Genomic DNA, 19018 nt, shown 5'->3' with positions numbered 1-19018 from the left:
TGGAAACTGAGTACTCCGGTGAACTGAGAAAGAGACAGACTGTTCCTGGACAACCAAACAGAATCTAGTCAGGGCCACATCCTGCGACTGTGTGTGTGCTTGGGGTTCCCAGTGATGGCCTGGGACAGCAGGTCCAAATAAGCTACTGGGATGGTTTTCATTTCAGATCATCACCTGCCAGGTGCTCGGTTATGTTACCAGGTCTGAGTTGAAGGGGGCAGGGCATCCTGACTCTTTTCTTTTCTTTTTTTTTTTAATTTTATGACCACATCCATGGCATATGGAGGTTCCTGGGGCAGGGATTGAATCCGAGCCACAATCTGATTGAACACTGGATCCTTTTAACCCACTGCACCAGACCAGGGATCGAACCCGCACCTCTGCAGAGACCTGTGCCACTGTAGTCAGATTCTTAACCCACTGTGCCACAGCAGGAACTCCCTGACACCCAGGAGCACCCCCCCACCCCGGCCCCGACACACACAAGGCAGGATGCAAGGCGGCTCTCTTCCTCTCAAGGGATCCTGCTGCCTCACTTCTAAGATGTCAGGTGGAACTTTCCCACAGATTCCAATGTCTCCCCATCACAGCTTCATTGGAGGAAATGCCAGGTGGCCGAAAACTAACCAAGGGATGGATGTGGTTATAAACGTAATGAAAGGAAAGTGCCCCTCCTCGGGGAGCAGGGGCGAGCACGCCCACCCACCAGCTGCCTGCCAGGGTCACCAGGGGTCTTTTCACAGACAGCAATCAGCTCATCTGTCTGCAGGTACCCGGAACCCAGGAGAGGGAAGACAGCTGTCAGCACATATACCCCCAAGTCGCAGGCAGGGTCACCCCCTACCTATATATACACAGTGCATGTGGGCGACAGAGGTGGACGGTGACTGTGGGGCAGCTTGGATGCGCTTCTCTCTCTCTCTCTTTCTTTTGCTTTTTAGGGCCACACCTGCAGCATATGGAGGTTCCCAGGCTAGGGGTCGAATCAGAGCTACAGCTGCCGGCCTACGCCACAGCCACAGCAACACTGGACATGAGCCAAGTATTCGACCTACACCAGCTCATGGCCATGCTGGGTCCTTAACCCACTGAAGGAGGCCAGGGGTCGAACCCGCATCCTCATGGATCCCAATGGGGTTCGTTAACCACTGAGCCACAAAGGGAACTCCTTGGAGGTGCTTCTTTTCTACGAAACACCCTCCACCGACATCTTGGCTCCACCTTAGAGGGCGCGACAGAGACGGGCTGCTGTTGTCACCAACGAGAAACATGTGGCCCAATTACGGAGTAAAACCAAGGGACGCAGATCACATCTTACTGACACAAAAATTCTGGATAAAATGCCCAGCACCGTCAGATGCGTGCTTTAAGAGATGGCCACGTAAAAACAGACTCTCCCTGCTTTCGCTCCAAAGTCCTCAAATACCAAAACTGAAAGCATCAAAGAGGATGAAGGATGCTCCACAAATCCTCTGATTCATCACATGAGGAAAAAAAAAGAAAAGAGACTCCACGGGTCTCTCTCTAGAAGTTGATTGTTAATCAGGACAATTTAATGATGAAACACTGCAAATATTGTGTCAGCAAGTTAAAAATGGCCTTGTTGTTTCAATACAAGAGTCGCTGAGTATATACCATAGATAAAGTATTGTATTTCATGCCCCATTTCCTGTAACATATTAGTGGGTTCAATCATCAAGTAACAATTGTTTCCCCGCCAGGTTCAGATACGGGGGAGGGGTGTCTGCAGGGAGGTTCAGGGGGCCATAGACAGGGACAGAAATCTGGTCCTGTTTGTTTTAGGGGCCTGTCACCAATATCAAAGGACCGCATGCACATCTAGATGTTAGCCAATCTTACAGTCTCAGTGAATGCTTCGTTTTTAAATGCTACCGACTGAAACAGCGTTTGCCGTGTCGTTCTTCATCGAATTATTCCCGATTTACTCAGAGAAGACGGGCTATAACAGGGCCTCCCCGCTATGATTTGATTGATTCACTTCACCATTAAAATGTCAGAAATATTTATTAGAAAAAATAGACTGAAACAACGACCACCTCCCTGCAAAGCAAAAAGCCACAGAAGCCTTAATTATGAACTGTTTGCAATCGCCACGTCAAAACGGAGCGGGACGCCTCTGGTCCCCTTCCCCGCCCCCCACCCTGTGTCTTCGGTCTTAGAAAAAACTTTAGGCAAAGAGTAAGTTTAATCCGAGAAATGAGAGAATGCAGAAGCAAAGGAAAACAGTCGAACAAGACCACCTAACAATGGTTCAGTCATTAAGTAACGCCAAGGATGTTCAGCTCCTCCTCTCCGGCCATAGGTGACGTTCTGAGCCATGTGACTGTGAGCTGTCTTGCAGACAATGAAACGCCACCAGGTGGAAGAAGTTAACTGCACGACGACCAGTCTGTCGCCAGGACAAAAGCCACCACAACTCTAAGAACGTCCTCAAAGAAATGGGAGCGAACCACCCCTGGAACCGAAGATGAACTGTCCTTGAAACAATCAAGGCGACCCTGGTCAGACCACTGCGTGATCAATTTCAAGATGACTGTTAGAGCTGACTGTGCTGGTGTGCCTGTAGCCCCCTCTCTCCGCCTACAAATGTTCGTGCCCACTGATGGTCAGTGGGAGAAGCTGGACTTTGGCCAGGAGTCCACCCTCTCCACCCGGGCTGCCAGCCTCTAAAATCAAGCAAACTTTCCTTTCCTCCAGAATAAAGCAGGCTTGCCTCTTCTTTGGCATTTGAGGGGTGAGCAGCCAGACCCTACTTTCAGGATGTCACTTATGTTAAAAAAAAAAAAAAATCCAAAATTGAGACTAAGACGGGATACTTCGATTGTGGGCTTCCCTTTGATTTCCCCCTACCTAGGTATCATTCCTATTTAATCTATGATATGAGAGTAGAACTTAGGGGGAGACAGTGGTGATTAGAAACGTATGTGATCAGAAAAAGCTCGCTCATATACTGAATCCCTAAACCATCTCCTTGAAGAAGATGACACACACACACACACACCACACACACACACACACACACAAAAGAACAGCCATCTGTGGTTTCAGTTTGGTTAAGAATTTTCAGGAAAGGCTGAGCACCCAAGTAATGACTTCAAACAGAGCAAAGAACTGTTCCCTTTTTGCCTTGGCTGCCAGGATGCTCAGAGACAGTTACATTTTTCTGAGTGTAGGTTTTCTAGTAAATTGCCTTTTCCTCTGCTGCCTGGCACTTAACTTTTTGTTGTTTTAATGAGTGTCTGGGTCTCTTGCAGTGTAAGATAAAGTTGAAAGAAGGAAAAGAAAAAAATGATTGAGCCAAAACTTAGCATGACTTGGGGCATAAGAAAGCAATTAAGTGACTGGTTTGGGAGGGGAAGGGAGCCCGTGGGGTTGGGGATCCCAGCCTCGCACCCACAGCAGCCACACAACCTCTGCTCCACAGCAGACGCATCGGCTCACAGGCAGGGCCTGAGCTGCCCTTGAATCTGAGCTGTTTGTTACTTCTTGCTGCTTTTGGCATTTGGGTCTTTGAACTGCTTCCAGTGCTGTGAGGGGCAGGCACCGGCTCTCCAGACAATAGTTCAGAACTTGCTCAGCAGAGCTTGATTCTTTTTTTTTTCCTTCAAAGGTTGAAATTTGTTCTACAGATAAAAGTAATGCCTTGAGGGAAAATAACTCTAAGGTATTCCTAACGAATTCAAGTCCCCCCCGCGCATCAAGCTACTATTATGCCAAGGTACAGTCAGCTACAGAAAGATGGTTAGAAAAGGGAAGCCAGGACTTAAAAAAAAAAAAACTCCTGAGAAAAAAATAAGGAAGTAGAAAGTCTGATGCTACTTGGTCATTTCGATCTGAAAGCTAGCAGATCCGAGAACATACATGTTTATCGTGATAATACTCAGCTCCCACGTTGAAAGGGGAGGGAAGAAAAAAGACATGTGTGTGGACTTTAGGATGCGGGCTCAAATGGGGCAAGCGAGCACCATTCCTCCCCAAGAACAGACAACGGTTCTCTGGCCTCGGCAATCGTCCTTCCCATTTTAACTTCTTTTGAAAACTTCTCATGGGTGGAGAGGGAGTTAATAGAAGAAACAGTATGTATAAGAAAATGCAAGGTACCCGGAGTACGGCTAATGGAATTTGATGCTGGCTTTAATTTTAATGAAGAAAGTTGCCAGTAGCAACAAAACTGTCAGCAGCCGCCGAGCACCATTAATAAAGACGGAGACGACATGAGTGCCCAGCATCAGTACAAAAGGTTTCCCCTCGCTCCATGCTGTGCTAAATTGGCTGCCCAATTTTTCTTAAGTGTCCATTCTATTTAGAAGACAATTTATTAATTTTTGCCATTTATTGTCAGTTGACAGGCCATCATTTTGTAGCCCGAATTTGAGATGAAAACTAATTGAAAAGACTGGCAGTATTTATGAGGGGTATTATTTGTCAATTACGGCGGCAAATACTCCTTGCTACCACTGGCTTTGACGCCCCTGCTCTTGGGCTTGAGGATGGTTCAGCTGGCATTAAAATATGAGTGAGTCTTTCCCAGCTCATCAGCTCATCCATTTCACAGGCATGGAGGGGAGCCACCTTCCTCTGACAGGGACCTTTCACGGTAGATGGATACGTTATAACTTTTGACAAAGGGGAAGTACACAGCCAAGGCACGAGCACACGCAGTGTGCACGCAAATAGAATTCGCTGTGAAATCATTCATATTCATTACGTTTCATCATCTCTGGATACGAGTCAAATAACTACGTAAACAGCCTGCTTTCTTTTATACAGTTTTAAAATAATTTCCTCGAATTGCTATAGTTTAACCAGATTCAAGTAGATGCCTATGCTTTGCCTGTCCATTTTCCAACTTGAAGGCTCAACGTCCTTTAAAAAAAAAAAAAAAAAAAAAGGCTAAGCCTTATCTTTTATGTGGAAAAATGCTGGGAATCAGTAAAAAGCCCTCCAGGACCTTGCAGCTAAAAAGTTGGATATTCTCCAAAGATGCTATGTTCACGTCCGACTGTATTATCGTTTCAGGTTTTAACGCATGTTTCCAAAACCCTGGATAAAATGTCTTGGAACAATGAAGAGCAATTTGCTTCCTGACTAAAGAAAAATTAAATGAGCTATAATTTTATGTGATCAACTTAAGGTTCTTTTCCATAGCAGTGTTGATGATGGAAGGGGTTGAAGACTGCCGTAGCGCCTGAGTTATGTTCCGTTCGAATTTACACAAAGTTAAAGGTTTGAGCAATTAAGACAAGCGGCTTCCCCCCATGGTAATACTCAATTACATGATGCGCAGGCATGGTGTCTGGTCCATGACCCAGGCCTCAGCCAGAAAAACGAACGCTTCCTGGGAGCACTGCACGGAGGGTAGCCACGCTCACCGAACACATTCAAATGTTTAAACAGAAAGCCGGGCGTGGGTCAAAGGGATGGTTCAGGATGAACTTCGGGCAGACGTCAGGGTTCGTCGGTGCTTTTAACAGGAAAACCTCTCCTTCTACCTAATCAATTCGCAAATGACTTCTGCGCTGAATTCTTGGAAATCAGTTACAGGCATACACAGAAAATGCTTGTATTGGTCTTTCCTTCTGTGCAGCTGACCTTGCATCTGCTGCCACCTCGACGCGGGCCGACGGGCTGAGGCGGGCTCTTCCGTCACGGACGCATGGTGCACACGTGGAAAGACAGACGACGTGCCATGCGGGTGACATGCAAGCCGTGTTTTGTGCATGACCACTCCTGTAATTTCTGTTTTACATGTAACAGCTGCAGTCTGGGTGGTGTGGCGACCGGAGAGGGGACAGATCGGGTCCAAGGTCACCATGGGATGTCAGGAAAGGCTCCAAAGAACAGCCTCCCAGGAACACAGCACGTCGCCTCTGAGCTGGCTGCTGGGTGGGCTCTGCGGCTGTGGGCATGTCACAAGGAAAGCCTGGGCCCATGAAAGAGGGTGTGACTGTCCCTGGGTATCTTTCTGTATCTATAGCAGGGTCCTTGAACACTGGCGATGCCCAAGCAGACCACAGTATGGGAACCAAGGGGCTTCCGGGAACCGCAGGAACCACGTGGCCCGAGCTGATCCTTAACTGATGAGAGGTCTTTGGGGCTTAGCCTCGAGCAGGCAGCACTGTCTGAAGGGGTTCTTCCAGTTTTATTGAGAAATAATTGACACACACCACTGTCTATGTTGAAGGCATACAGTGTTATGGTTTAACTTTCTTATGTTGTGAAAGGATGACGCCAAGAGGATCGGCTAACATTTCATCTCCTCGTACAGACACAATAAAAAGAGAAGGAAGGAAGGAGGAAAGGGGGGTAAGGAAGCAGAGAGGGGGAAGACTTTTCCATAAACCTAAAAAAGCTGCAAAAAAGCCGTCTTCTCTATATGCTGCAGAGCCGCGTCAGCTGCAATCCTCCAGCTGCTCATCACAACCCTGGTACTTGATCTCATCAGCTTAATAACTGGAATCGGTTCCTCTGACCACCTGTTCCAACCCTGTTCCCCTACCTTCTGTCTCTGGTAACCAAAGATCTGGTCTCCTTTTGTAGGCGTCTGGTTTTTTTTTGCTCTCTTTCCACATGTAAGTGAAGTGTTTACTGCAGCCCTGGAGGGGACATTTATTGGTGGCTGTCTGGCACTCACCCCCACTCTCACTTCCTCCTGTGTGTGCTGGACCAACATGTGTCCTAGGTCAAGGTCACTGCCTTGCTGGTGCACGTGGCATCCCCGAGTCCCGGGGGGCCAGGTCAGTACTAACGGGAAGGTGCTCCACCTGGGGCTGCTCACTAGCGAGTAGCATTTGGGAACATTCTCGGGAGGCTACTGCTGGCTTAGATGCCCAAACACAGGAGGGCCCAGGTTTCAGCAGCAGAGCCAGGAACATGCAGCGCCTGAACCCAAAGAGTTCAGAGCTAGCAGGTGCCTGCTGGTGCCATAGTTTGGGGCCATCCCTCTGCTTCCTGGCTGGCACCAGGTGAGGTGTACCTTCTCGCACACGCCTGGGCAGGCGACAGGGGAGGGTCATAGCTAAGGGGAGGAGCTACAGCCTCGGCGGCAATGCTAGATCAAGACACAACTCAATATGTCATCAGTGCTTCGGAGACAAGACTGGCCTCCGGGAATGCAGCAGCCTCTGTGCTCCCAGAGGAGCCCCCCCAACCCCACCAAAGGGTAAGAAGCCCGTGTCTTGCAGCATGAACAGCAAGGAGGCCTCCTTCCTACAGACACCTGGTCCTTCAGGAACCAACAGGACTCCCGGTTTCCCAGCCCAGCATTGTGGGGGTAAAAGGAAGAGGGCTGAGCTGGTGTGCCTTAGAGTGCAAAACCCCAAAGTTCAGTCTAACAAAAGGAAGACAGACACTCTACAGGTAAACCTGGAATTAGTGTGACTCAAAAAGCTTCAACAGTAGGGAGTCCCTGTCGTAGCTCGTTAAGAACCTGACTAGCATCCACGAGGACGCAGGTTCGATCCCTGGCCCCCCTCAATGGGTTAAGGATCTGGCATTGCCGTGAGCTGCAGTGTAGGTTGAAGACTTGGCTTGGATCCCACGTTGCTATGGCTGGGGCACAGACCGGCAGCTGCAGCTCTGATTCAACCCTAGCCCAGGAATTTCCATATGCCGCTGGTGCAGCCATAAAAAGGAAACAAATTTTAAAAGCTTCCAAAATATATCCACGATAAAATAAGCTTCGAATTCAGTCTGAGCAATGATAAATCTGTAACTGACTCAGTAGCTATGACTAGATAACGTTGACGATATTTAAAGAAAGGAGAGCAAAGGGAACTTAGGGGTTCCGGTGACATTTCCTCTTGAATAAATATGCTAGTGACTTCGCAGTGCCTGACACACCAGCACGAACCCTGGGCACAGCCGTGTCTCCATCATCCATAGACCTCGGCCGCCCAGCCCCACCGAGCAGACCTTCCCTTCCGTTCCAGGCTGCCCAGCACACGGCAGCTCATGCGTCAGCAGGGCCAGTTTCTACGTGCTGGGTCCGAGGGCACTGCTGGCTGAATACCACAAAGGAAGGCCTGCATCTTTTCTTCCTTTAAACCTTTTTCTGCTTTTCTCTCCCTTCACAAAATTAGGGAAGGATCCCTTAGTCATCCTAGTTTAAAATAATCAATGTTACCATTTCAGAAGTAACAAATATGGAGAGAAGAACCGAAACCTTTCCCTCTAAAGCATCCTTTCATGATGAGTGGATCACAACGGGAGAGCTGACCGATATCCTGGGGGCATGAGCTAAACCTGCTGGGACCCAAACTTTTCAGGATACCTGCTCCGAAACCAAGGAAGACTAGGAATTCTCTTGTGGTGTAGCAGGTTAAGGATCTGGCATTGCCACTGCGGTGACATGGGTTCAATCATCCCTGGCCTGGGAACTTCCATATGCCATGGGCGCAGACAAAACAAACAAACAAACAAAATAAATAAAAAAACCCCGAGGAATACTAAAGAAATATTTCTCATCACTGACTCCATTAACTTATTTTTATTCTTCTTTTTTTGGCCACCCCTTGGCATATGGATCCCAGGCCAGCGATCAGATCTGAGCTGCAGCTGCAACTTGCACTGTGGCTGCTATGGCAACTCTGGATCCTTCAACCCAGGAAGGGATGCCAGGCTAGGGATGGAACCTGTGTCCTGGAGCAGCAGAGACACCGCCAATCCTGAGGGAAGTCCGCATTTAAGATATTTTTCTTGACTGCACCTGCGGCATATGGAAATTCCTGGGCCAGAGACTCAATCCGAGCGGGAGCTTCGCTCTATGCTGCAGCAATGCTGGGTCCTTGACCCATCACCCTGGGCCAGGGGTCGAACCAGCGCCTCCACAGAGACCAGCTGGACTGTTAACCTACTGTGCCACAGCAGGAACTCCTCCATTAATTTTTTTCAGTCTTTTTTAGGGCCATAGCCATGGTGTGTGGAGGTTCCCAGGCTAGGGGTCTAATCAGAGCTGTAGCCGCTGGCCTACGCCACAGCAATGCCAGATCTGAGCCGAGTCTATGACCTGCACCACAGCTCACAGCAACGCTGGATCCTTAACCCATTGGGCAAGGCCAGGGATCGAACCTGCAACCTCATGGTTATAGTCGAATTTGTTTCCATTGCGCCACGACGGGAACGCCCCCCCCCCCATTAATTTCTACATGAAAAAAATCTTAAGTAAAGCAGGGTGGTGACATCCCAACCCCAAGACATTCGCCCCCTCAGGGTGACAACCCACAGCTTCACGGATGACACAATCAAAGCTCAGACAGGTTAAGAAACCTCTCTATATCGTGGCTACCGGGCAGAAGTGGGGGGCCGGGCACAGAGATGGTCTGGATTCAAAGCCCCTTGTCCCCTTCAGGTCTAGGCCCCAGGCTACCTCCCTCTCGTGCAGTGTCTGTGGCAAGGACCACCTCTCAGTCAGCCTCGTGTTGGTCCAGGGCGGAAAGAGGCCCCCGCTGGCCCCCAACTCTGTGAAGGGCAGAATCACCAGCTGGGAGGTAAAACCGTGACAGAGTGGCCTGTGTGATGCCACTTAGAGAATGGCCCTGGCATCCCACTCAGGGGAAGGGGAGGGGAGGGGAGGGGGAGGACGCGCCCTCAGCCTCGCACCCTGTGGTTCCCGCAGCCTGTGACGCCGGATCCCGCCTCTGATCTGGCCTCGGGCGGAGGAGAAGCGTGGTCCTGCCCCAGCAATGATCTGCATCTGCTGACCATGACCAAGACCTGGCCTACGCTGGCTCAGCTGTGGCAGAAGTGGGTTTTCTGGGGTGACACGCTGGGTCTGTCGGAAGTGACCTTAGGCATTCCGGAGGATCGGGGAGGCTGTGTGGGTGGAGGGTCAGCTCCACTTTTCCCAGCTGAATAATCTGGGTACCACATCTTGGTCTGGGTCTTCCTCGGAGCCTGTGCATCTAATTCCTTCTTGCTCGGAACTGGCACACTCCCCGTGCCCACGTGCTTCGTGGCGTCACGAGGTACGGCTCAATCACAGCATCAAGCATTTCTCTTTTTTTTTTTTTGTCTTTTTGCTATTTCTTCGGGCTGCTCCCGCGGCATATGGAGGTTCCCAGGCTAGGGGTCTAATCGGAGCTGTGGCCCCCGGCCTACACCAGAGCCAGAGCAACGCGGGATCCGAGCCGCGTCTGAGACCTACACCGCAGCTCACGGCAACGCCGGATCGTTAACCCACTGAGCAAGGGCAGGGACCGAACCTGCAACCTCATGGTTCCTGGTCGGATTCGTTAACCACTGCGCCACGACGGGAACTCTGCATCAAGCATTTCTATGCTGGAAGGTAGCGACCACAGTTACTAGGGATTTTTGCCAATCACGTTATTTCCCAGATTCATTCTGAGAGTAGCTGACATTTATCTCCACCCGAACCCCAGACAAATGACCCACCATCCTCTCTCCCATCACATCAGCCCACGCGTGGCCTGCTCAGCGGTGCTCCCCACAAAAATGAACTCGTTTGTTGTACAAATTTCCGCACTTGTAAATGCACTTATCATACTCGGCTCCCTCAAGAAGGCTGAGTAATATATTCGCTCTGCTCATATTTTCATTAACATTCAAAACCGTCCTTCCGTCTTACGGTCTTGGTAAAACCTTCTGGCTTTTGAGTCCCAGATAATTGCCAGAGGGTCTTGGGAAGCGACGCCTGGCCTTGCTAACAAAGACAGACAAAATCGCCTCCTGGACCCGCTGAGACGGACGACTGCAGAGGGAAAGAAAGACCCCATCTTCCCTCTCCGCCTGCCCTGGGGGACGGAGAGCTTTATCTGTGCCTGCCCGGGGGTCAATCAGAGAAACAGCCGAAGTCACAAGGCCGTTGACCTCCCACGTCCGGGATTTTTTGAATTCAGTATCGGAAGTAGGAAGAGAATGTCACGCCTTGTTCCTTAAAAAAATTCCTGCCTTAATGTGCCTCCACCACAAGATTTCTCATCTTTAAACAGAAAAGGGGGGAGGTGACCCCCCGTACAGCCTGCAAACTGAAGCTGAGACAGACCCCTTCACGCAGTCTTTGATTTCAATGCCCTGCACGTGCACCACGTATCGCATGTCCTCTGAACACACGAAACGCTGACCAGCGGGGGTAGAGAGAAGGAAGGAGAAGAGGGGCCCTCGAGGAAAGCGGGTCCACGCGCACCGATTCCCAGCTCTAGAAATCAAGGGGTCTTTTGTAAGTGGCCCAACTTTCCGGAGCAGCGCGGCGCCCCCACCTCTCACTGCCGTGACCTCTTTGTCGGAAGGTGTCAAAGCGGGGACACCGAGCGGCCGCCTGAACGCTATCAGGCGATCGGGGGTCCACCTCTGTGCTACGCCCACCGCTAATTCATCACGGCCCCGACAGCTGGGCTGATTGCCGGCCTCGCTGCACAAAGCGGCCCGGCTGACCAGCCCTCGGCCCGGCCGGGGCGGGCTGCCGGCTGGGGCTCCAGCGGCCCGAGATAAGTGCTGGCTGTCAGCGCAAGGACAAAGAAGGGCAGGCCCTGGGGAGAGAAAGGAGATGGAAAAAACCTCCTCACAACTGCTTTATCTGATGAGGGTTATGGCTAATTAATTATAAACTCAATTACCTAACCCTTACTTCAGCAGTCTCCATTCATTAAGAGAGAAAAACTTGACTGACGGCTAACTTTCTCCCGAGCCCATCCGCACGCGGCTGGCCGGCCGGCTTCCATTCGTCCTCCCCGACGCCCCATTTCCTAAAAAGACCTCGGAAGGCATCCGGACCTGTCAGGCGCTTGTCACAGCTGGCCGGGTTGGGGTCCCCCCCCCCTTCGCAGGCTGGGAGGGCCGGGCGCCCCCCAGACCCCAGACAATAGGCGTTCATTGCCCCTGCGCCCCTGGTCTCTGCAGCATCGAGAGCGGAGCCTCGCATCTGGGCGCTCAAACTGGGGGACGGGACGCAGAACGGGTTTCCTCTTCCCCGGTGAACCTCCCCAGTCAGGAAAACCGGAGAGAGGGGCAGGCAGGCTCTTCTCTTTACATATCAATTTCCACTTCCCCCCGAAATTCTGGACAGGCCTGACCTTCTTTTCAGCGGCTCCTGGCTCGTTTCAGAGCCGGCAGCCGCGCACAGGCCTGCTTCATCAATAGGCTCTATTCAGCCAAGGTTGTTAATCTCTTTCACCCTCTCCGCTTTGCCCACTTTAATGTATTTTCATGTCTATAAGTTCTTTTAATAAGCTGGGAGGGTCTGGGAGAGAAATACTTCAGGTTTCCTTACTGCTCGTCGCCAAAATCGCCTCTGGCGTCCGCGGACATGCCGAGCTGGCCGTGCGTCCCCGCAGCCGCCTGCTCGTTCCTTCCTGGGAGGGGACCGGGCCCCCGGCTGGCAGATCGGCCGGCTCTGCCGCTCCAGGGCGCTCAGGACACGCTCCCCACACCCCTCTGCCTCCTGGTTCACATGCTCCTGCACGTGGACCTCCGGGCGGCCTCCTGGGTGTTCAGGGCACCGGGGCGGACGCCTGGGCAGAGCCCCCGCACGGCCCCGAGCACGCTGCCCTCGGCTGCAGATGCGTCAAGGTGGGGAGACCCAGGGCCGCTGCTGGCGAGGGGGTGACAAGCACGCACGGCACACACCGCCCCCAACCCAGCGTGGTCGTCGATACCCTCGGCCTTGGCCTTGGCCTCCAGGTGGCCCTGCCTTGGTGTTCACTGCTGTGTGTCCTCTCAGCCCCGACCCACAGCATTTGGGGAGCCTCTCTTGGCCTCGGCAGTGACAGTGGCAGGGCCAGGACTGTGTGACGGGTGCTGAGCACTGCTGGCCCCGGCGTTCCAGGCCAGGCTGCAGCTCAGGGACCTGGAGAGGCTGGTGGGTGGGCCCAAGGACACCTAGGGACCAGGGCTCCTGGGCGCAGGAGAGTCCTATAAACTCTGTGTGTAGAGTCCCAGGAGTCCTGTGTGCAGCCCACCCTCTGCCTGGGAGCCTCCCCCCCTTGAGTATGGGGAGTGAGGGGACGCTGTGCACGGTGACAGTGGCAGGGACAGTGGCTGTGCCAGGTGGACGACCCCAAGTCGGGGACTGGCACTGCCACCGACTTGCCAAACACCCCTGGGCGGCACCCCCTGCCCACAGCAGGCGATGGTGTCCCCAAGTGACCTGCAAGCCCACAGGGCCTCTGGAATGGACTTGACACCAGTGGGCTGTGGGGCGGCCCCGGCACCCCCCAACCTCACTGTATAGTCAGCATCTTTTCAGGTCCACGAGGGCCCGGTGTGCAGAGACGGCGTGCACGTGAAGGGGGATATAAAGGTGAACATTCCCTGCAAAGCGGCTCGCTTCCCGGGAACACACAGCAGCGCCTCCAAGTTGCTGGAAGTGCTTCCCGTTGGAGGCCTTCCTGCCAGCGGCCTCAAGGGAAGAGGGAACACCTGGGCGTGACTTTCCCACGTGGCCCCTGAATGACTTCGCTGCAGCAGAGCCCGCAGCACAGGTGTGGGGGCCCAAGGAAGCTAGATGATTATTTTCAGAACTTGAGAAAGAGTGCTACCTTTCTTTTTTTCTTTTCTTTCTTTCTTTTTTTTTTTTCCTGCTTCTTAGGGCCATACTCGTAGCATATGGAGGTTCCCAGGCCAGGGGTTGAATTAGAGCTGCAGCTGCCGGCCTACACCACAGCCCCAGCAACCTGGGATCTAAGCCACGTCTGCGACCTACACCTCAGCTCACAGCAAGGCGGGATCCTTAACCCACCGAGCGAGGCCAGGGATCAAACCCACATCCTCATGGATCCTCGTTGGGTTTGTTTCCACTGAGCCACGATGGCAACTCCAGAGGTCACTGCTTTTGAATGTGAGGTTAGGAAGAGGAGCAGCAGTTAATTCCTGGGCTAAAGAGGTGGTGCTGACGGCCATGGCTCAGGGCCCAGGCTGCGAGGTGGGCAGGAATGGAGGCAGACCCCCCGCAGGTGAGGGCTGGGGCGAGGAAAAGCCTGGGCCTCTGCAGGGCACTCGTCTGTCTGTCTTCCTTTTCATCCGCGTCCTCCACTACCTGGAGGAAGAGTGAGATCGAGATGGAGAAGTCGAGGACGGGGGCAGGACAGGTGACCCTGGAGAGGTGGAGGAGCTGCATCTCAAGGAGACGGAGGGCCCGAGTACCACGTGCAACAGGAAGACGGGAGGTCGAGTGCCAAGAACACCTTCCTTCCTCCCAGGGATGCGGGGCAGGGACCAAGACCCGTGGAAAGTCGCTCTGCCCTGGAGAAAGGCAGGGCGGGGGGCCAGGTGGGGCAGGGACCTCTCAGCCGACAGGTAACAACCGTCCCTCTTGGGCGGGCGGGCATCCTCAGAGCAGAAGGAGGGCGCCGTCATGGAACATTCGAGAACCTTCTCCCGGCCACGCGCTGTGAACCCGGCTGGGACGTGAGGCAAACCCACACCACGGGCCGGCGCGGGATGAAAGACCCGAGATGGAAAGCCCTCAGCCTCAGCTTGTTTTCTCACCACCACCACCACCGCTCCAAGAGGGGACCCCCTCTCGGAGTTGACTGGCAATGACGAATACGTGGAGAGACATTCAGGAAAAAACGGTTAATTACAGTCGTACGCGCAGTCATAATTGGCCCTTGTCGGCCAATAGAAGGAAGACCGTTGCAACTTTTCCCAGGAAATTATTCGCTAAATCCTTCATGAGGTGGGCCTCGTCCTTTTTCTGAGAAAACTTGATGGCGGTCTTTAGTATTCACTGGCATAATTAGGACCGCAGTTAATTTCATTAAATTCTCTTGCTGCTAAATGAAGCAGATTATGAGACATCTTTTATTGCAAGGCGTGAAATTACAGCCTGTCAGCTGCCAATGGTGGGGTGAAACTAATGAATTACAGGGTAAATAACACCAGAATTAACCAGCCAATTTAACATAGCACCACGGAGCAAAGTCATTTCTACTTAGAGCTTTAAGGGGCAACGTGGCCAGGATACCTCTGAAGCACACGTATGAACCGGGAGCTCAGTCTATTCAGACCCCAAACACGGAGGGGGTGGAGAAAACAGCCGTGGATGTGACTCTCAAATAGTGGAAAAGCATTAAGAGTCCAAACGAGCGAAATTCTCCCCAGTATTTACAAGCTGGAGAAGAAGCTAAAGAAACACATGATCAAGGGGCAACTGCGTTCCTCCCTCACTCGCTTTGTTAAGAGGATGCAGAAAACTTCATCTGTGTGTTGGGTTCAATGGTGTGTGAGAACACACTACACAGGAGATTCCGGAGAGGGAGACACAGGGACTCGGACACGAGTGCCTCACACACACGTACACTGCCAGTCTCGTGCCCGATGTTCTCGTCGTGGGCATCACAGTCAATGGGTTATGATGCTCATCAGTTATTTCCCCTCTTTGCTAAATCCAAGACCTTCTTGAGATAAGGGTTATTTCTCTCTCTCTTCTTTTTCTTTTTAGGGTGGCATATGAAGTTCCTGGGCTAGGGACTGAATCGGAGCTGCAGCTGCCAGCCTGCAGCCCAGCTCACGGCAACTTCAGGTCCTTAGCTGAGGGGGGACGTCACGGATGGAGGCCAGGGACCGAAGCCACATCCTCACGGACACTGTGTTGGGTCCTCGACCCGCTGAGCCTCCGTGGGAACTGTTTTGCGTTTTTTCCTTACATAACGTGTGATGTGGAATAGGCAGTGTAATAGCTCCCGGTATCAGCAGGAAGCTGTCTATGGATATGACTTTACCCACAATTCATTTACCAAGGCAGACGCTATCCCAGAGGCTGTGCTGGGGGGACGAGGGGAGAGCAGCACGGCGACAGGGCCGGTCCTCCGGGTAATGCTCCCAGGTGCAGCGCCAGGTCTTACAAGGTCGACCAGAAACGGCTGGACGTCAGGGGTCTTCACACCCCGCCCGAAAGCACTGACCGGACAGGGAAACGACAAAACCTCATCAGCCTGGAGTGCGGAGGAACCCTGGGGGCCCCCTGGTCAAGTCCAACATCTCGCTTTGATGACGTCAACGTCCGGGCGGGAACCAGGTAACTTCCGGGCATTTTGCCCCCAGGAGAAGCAGCGAAAAACAAGAGGCCTAGGGAGGAGGCGGGCACGGCTCAGGCTGCACCTCTGGACAGACACAGAGGTCAGGGGCAGGGGGTGTGGGGGTCCCTGTCTCCACACATGAGCCCAGAAAGGCGGGTCCGGATCGAGAAACGCACCTGGAACGGCAGGTGCCATCGCTTTCGGGGTGCCAGCTGTACCCCCGAAATCAGGACTGTTCGAAAATAGGGCAAGGCTTTGTCTGATAAAAATGACAGATGAAACGAGCATGGTTAGAACAGTCTGACTCATTTCAAGCCTGTTATAGCTTCCCAAAGATGTCAGTGTCTACGCAGAGCGAACCTCCGGCTCGATCACCTATGAAGAGGTGCAGATGACTCAGGAATTTAATTCCGAGCGTGTACACCACGCGACGACGTCATTTTCATTGCAAACTGGTTTTTCTTTAGGACAAAATCGAAAGCAGGAGTCAGGTGAATGGAAACAGGATTTTGAATGCAGAGTGCGTCAAAGGCCAGAGTGGCCAGACTCCAGGGGGGAAAAAGATCCAGTGTTTTTCCCTGCCAGTTTCCTTTCTAAAGCAGTGCTTTTTTTTTTTTTTTTTGATGGAATTACCTTTTCTTCTTCAATTTCCGATTCTGTTAGCCAAACCATAATCCTTGCAGGCACTTATTTTTAACACCTAGAGCTCACGAGACTCCCTTGGGTTTTTTTTCTTTTTTGGCCACCCTGCTGGCATACGGAGTTCCCAGGCCAGGGATCAGGTCCTATCCTGCAGCTGCAGCAATGCCGGACCCCTCAGCCCACTGGGCCCACCAGGGGTCCAGTCGGTGTTCGGGTGCTGCAGAGACAGTGCCAATCCCGTGGCGCCGCAGCAGGAACTCCACCCCTTTCCACTTCTAGAAATGCGGCTGGGCCCCAGTGCCGGCTGGCCTGTGTACCTACCCCCGCTGCCTCCACGTCAGCCTCCTACCATCTCATGCAGCGTGCTCAACCTGGGATGTGTCACCCGCTCTGCGGCTTTACCTTCCTGGGGTGAGGAGAGAGCAAGGCCCAGCCTTTTGACGAAGGTGGAGCCGCTTCCAAGCAGGCGTACCTACAGATGCTTCCACGCCACTGGGCTTCCTGGGCTCTATACATTTGTAGACAGCTTTCTCCCCACGTCTCCTGGATCCAAATTCCCAACTGCCCGACACACAGTTTAACAGGTGCCTCTTTTAATCTCACCGGCTTCTGCAGCCAAACACACTTAAGCACACAATCTCAAGAAAACATGACAAGTGTGATGGAAATCAGGTGTGAGCACACAGTCAAAGTTTCTAGAAAAGAGCAGGTGGAGTGCCGTCTGGAGGGACTCAGTGTGCTGGGGGTCCCCCAAGCCACCCCCAGGTGGATGAGTCACGAGGGAGACTCCCAGGAGTGGGGACACGGTGGCGCTCATGGCTGTGCTGTGTTACATGTCAGTCAACAAAGGGAAGAGGGACCTGGGGTGACACCCAGGCGAGACCCGGCGTAAGCCTGCAAGGGGCCCCTCCCAGTGGAACCACCCAGGACTCCGTTCCTCCCTGGATGAGCTGTGACAACATGGGTGAAGTGCTGTCCTCCAGACACACTCATCAGAGACTCCGCACTCAGGGCTGGTCCCGCAGGCACCCTCCGCCTGGCACAGACCCAGAAGGAGAGCCGGTGCACAAAAAGTGCAGGTGTGGCGAGCTGCTCTCATCAGTTTAGGAAGGTGGGGAACCCTCCCCCTGAAATTTGAGTCCCCAGACCAGCCAAGGGCCAGCCCTGTAAGCAGGCCATTCCAGGGACAGCAGTCAGGCCTGTGGCCCTGAACAGCTGCCCAGAAGGTGAGCCGGCCAGGGCGTTCCGGCAGTGGGAGGCCTGGGCACTGCAGCACCAGGGCTGAGCCAGGGCCACGGGCAGGCCTCCTGAAGGTGAAAAGTGGGCCGGATGTGGTGCCCATCCAGGAGAGGTCGGGGAAGGACAGCCCCCCAGGGCAGGAGGAGCCTCAGCTTCCTGACTCAGGTGACTGTGAAGTCACTGAGACAGATGTGCTGACCTGGGCAGTGGGAGAGAGAAAAAATGGTTCCTTGTAGATGAGCGGGGCCAGAGGCAGCTGCCTGGGGCCTGACAGGGGTCCCGAGGAAACCCAGGAGAGGGCTGGGCCAGTCCACGAACGCCCCCCGTGGGCTGGTCTTCTCTTAGGAGTGGCAAGAGGCAGGCGTTTCTGCATCCACGTCCTAACTACCTCATGCACGGAAGCGAGACCGTGCATGGCTCCCGTGCCCCGACCCCATCATAGATGAGTTCTGTCTCAGGAGGAGGCAAGGGGTTGGGGGTCACTCTTGCACTCCCGTGACCCCTTCCTGTGATGCTGGGACACCCCAGCTGTGAGTGTTCCTGCGGCTCCCCGGCAACCCCGGCTCTTGGGACTAAGCTTCGGTCCAGGGCTCGTTTCTGTTCTTGCCCGGGTGGCCCACCTGGTAGAACACAGGACCCATGGCCTCAGGAGCCCGGCAGCAGGGTGGGTCCGCACTAGATCTGGGGGACGCTCCAACAGCAAGCTGTAACTGCTGCCTGCACCAAGAATCACAGTCCTGGTGGGGCTGGGGTGGGGAGATAAGCCATTATAATTACTCAGTGCGATGAACCCGAGGACATGCCTGTGCGAAAGACGCCGGGGAGGAAAGCCAGGAAGGCTTCTGAGCCGAGGCAGCACGGACGCCAGACTGGGGCCAGCAGGACCAGCCAGGCAGAGGCGTGAAGGCACCTGTGCCCAGGGACGCGGGTGGTGGGCATGGCTGGGGCAAAAGCTGGAACAGGAGGACAGAGGCAGGCCAGGCCCGGCCCCGAACACTGTGCCAAGAGGCATGAGCTTCTGGTGGGACTGGGAGAGGGTCTGGAGCAGAGACCCACCTGGCGGCATGGGGGCCATTTCCAGCCTACAGATGCCTTCACATCAGCCCCGACGAGAGCTTAATGGTTTTTGGAATCAATTGCCA

The 19018-nt window shown here is 53.4% G+C and overlaps 1 protein-coding gene across 9 annotated transcripts in view; it reads right to left on the bottom strand.

Moving 5' to 3' along the window:
- Nucleotides 1–19018, bottom strand: part of AGAP1 (ArfGAP with GTPase domain, ankyrin repeat and PH domain 1) — a 566173-nt gene that overhangs the window by 232416 nt on the left and 314739 nt on the right. The window contains exon 10 of one of the 9 annotated variants that reach the window (XM_047773839.1): nt 11167–11507. The exons of the other annotated variants lie outside the window; for them this stretch is intronic. Within the exon in view, the coding sequence (XP_047629795.1) occupies nt 11346–11507 (162 nt within the window). The 3' untranslated portion in view covers nt 11167–11345. Of the gene's footprint in view, nt 1–11166; nt 11508–19018 lie in introns of those variants that run through there. 9 annotated transcript variants of the gene reach the window in all.

This window comes from Phacochoerus africanus, chromosome 3 (genome assembly GCF_016906955.1).
Source record: "Phacochoerus africanus isolate WHEZ1 chromosome 3, ROS_Pafr_v1, whole genome shotgun sequence".
Classification (NCBI taxonomy): Eukaryota; Metazoa; Chordata; class Mammalia; order Artiodactyla; family Suidae; genus Phacochoerus; species Phacochoerus africanus.
Note: the sequence above shows the minus strand (reverse complement) of the source record. Positions and strands in the feature narration are given on the sequence as shown.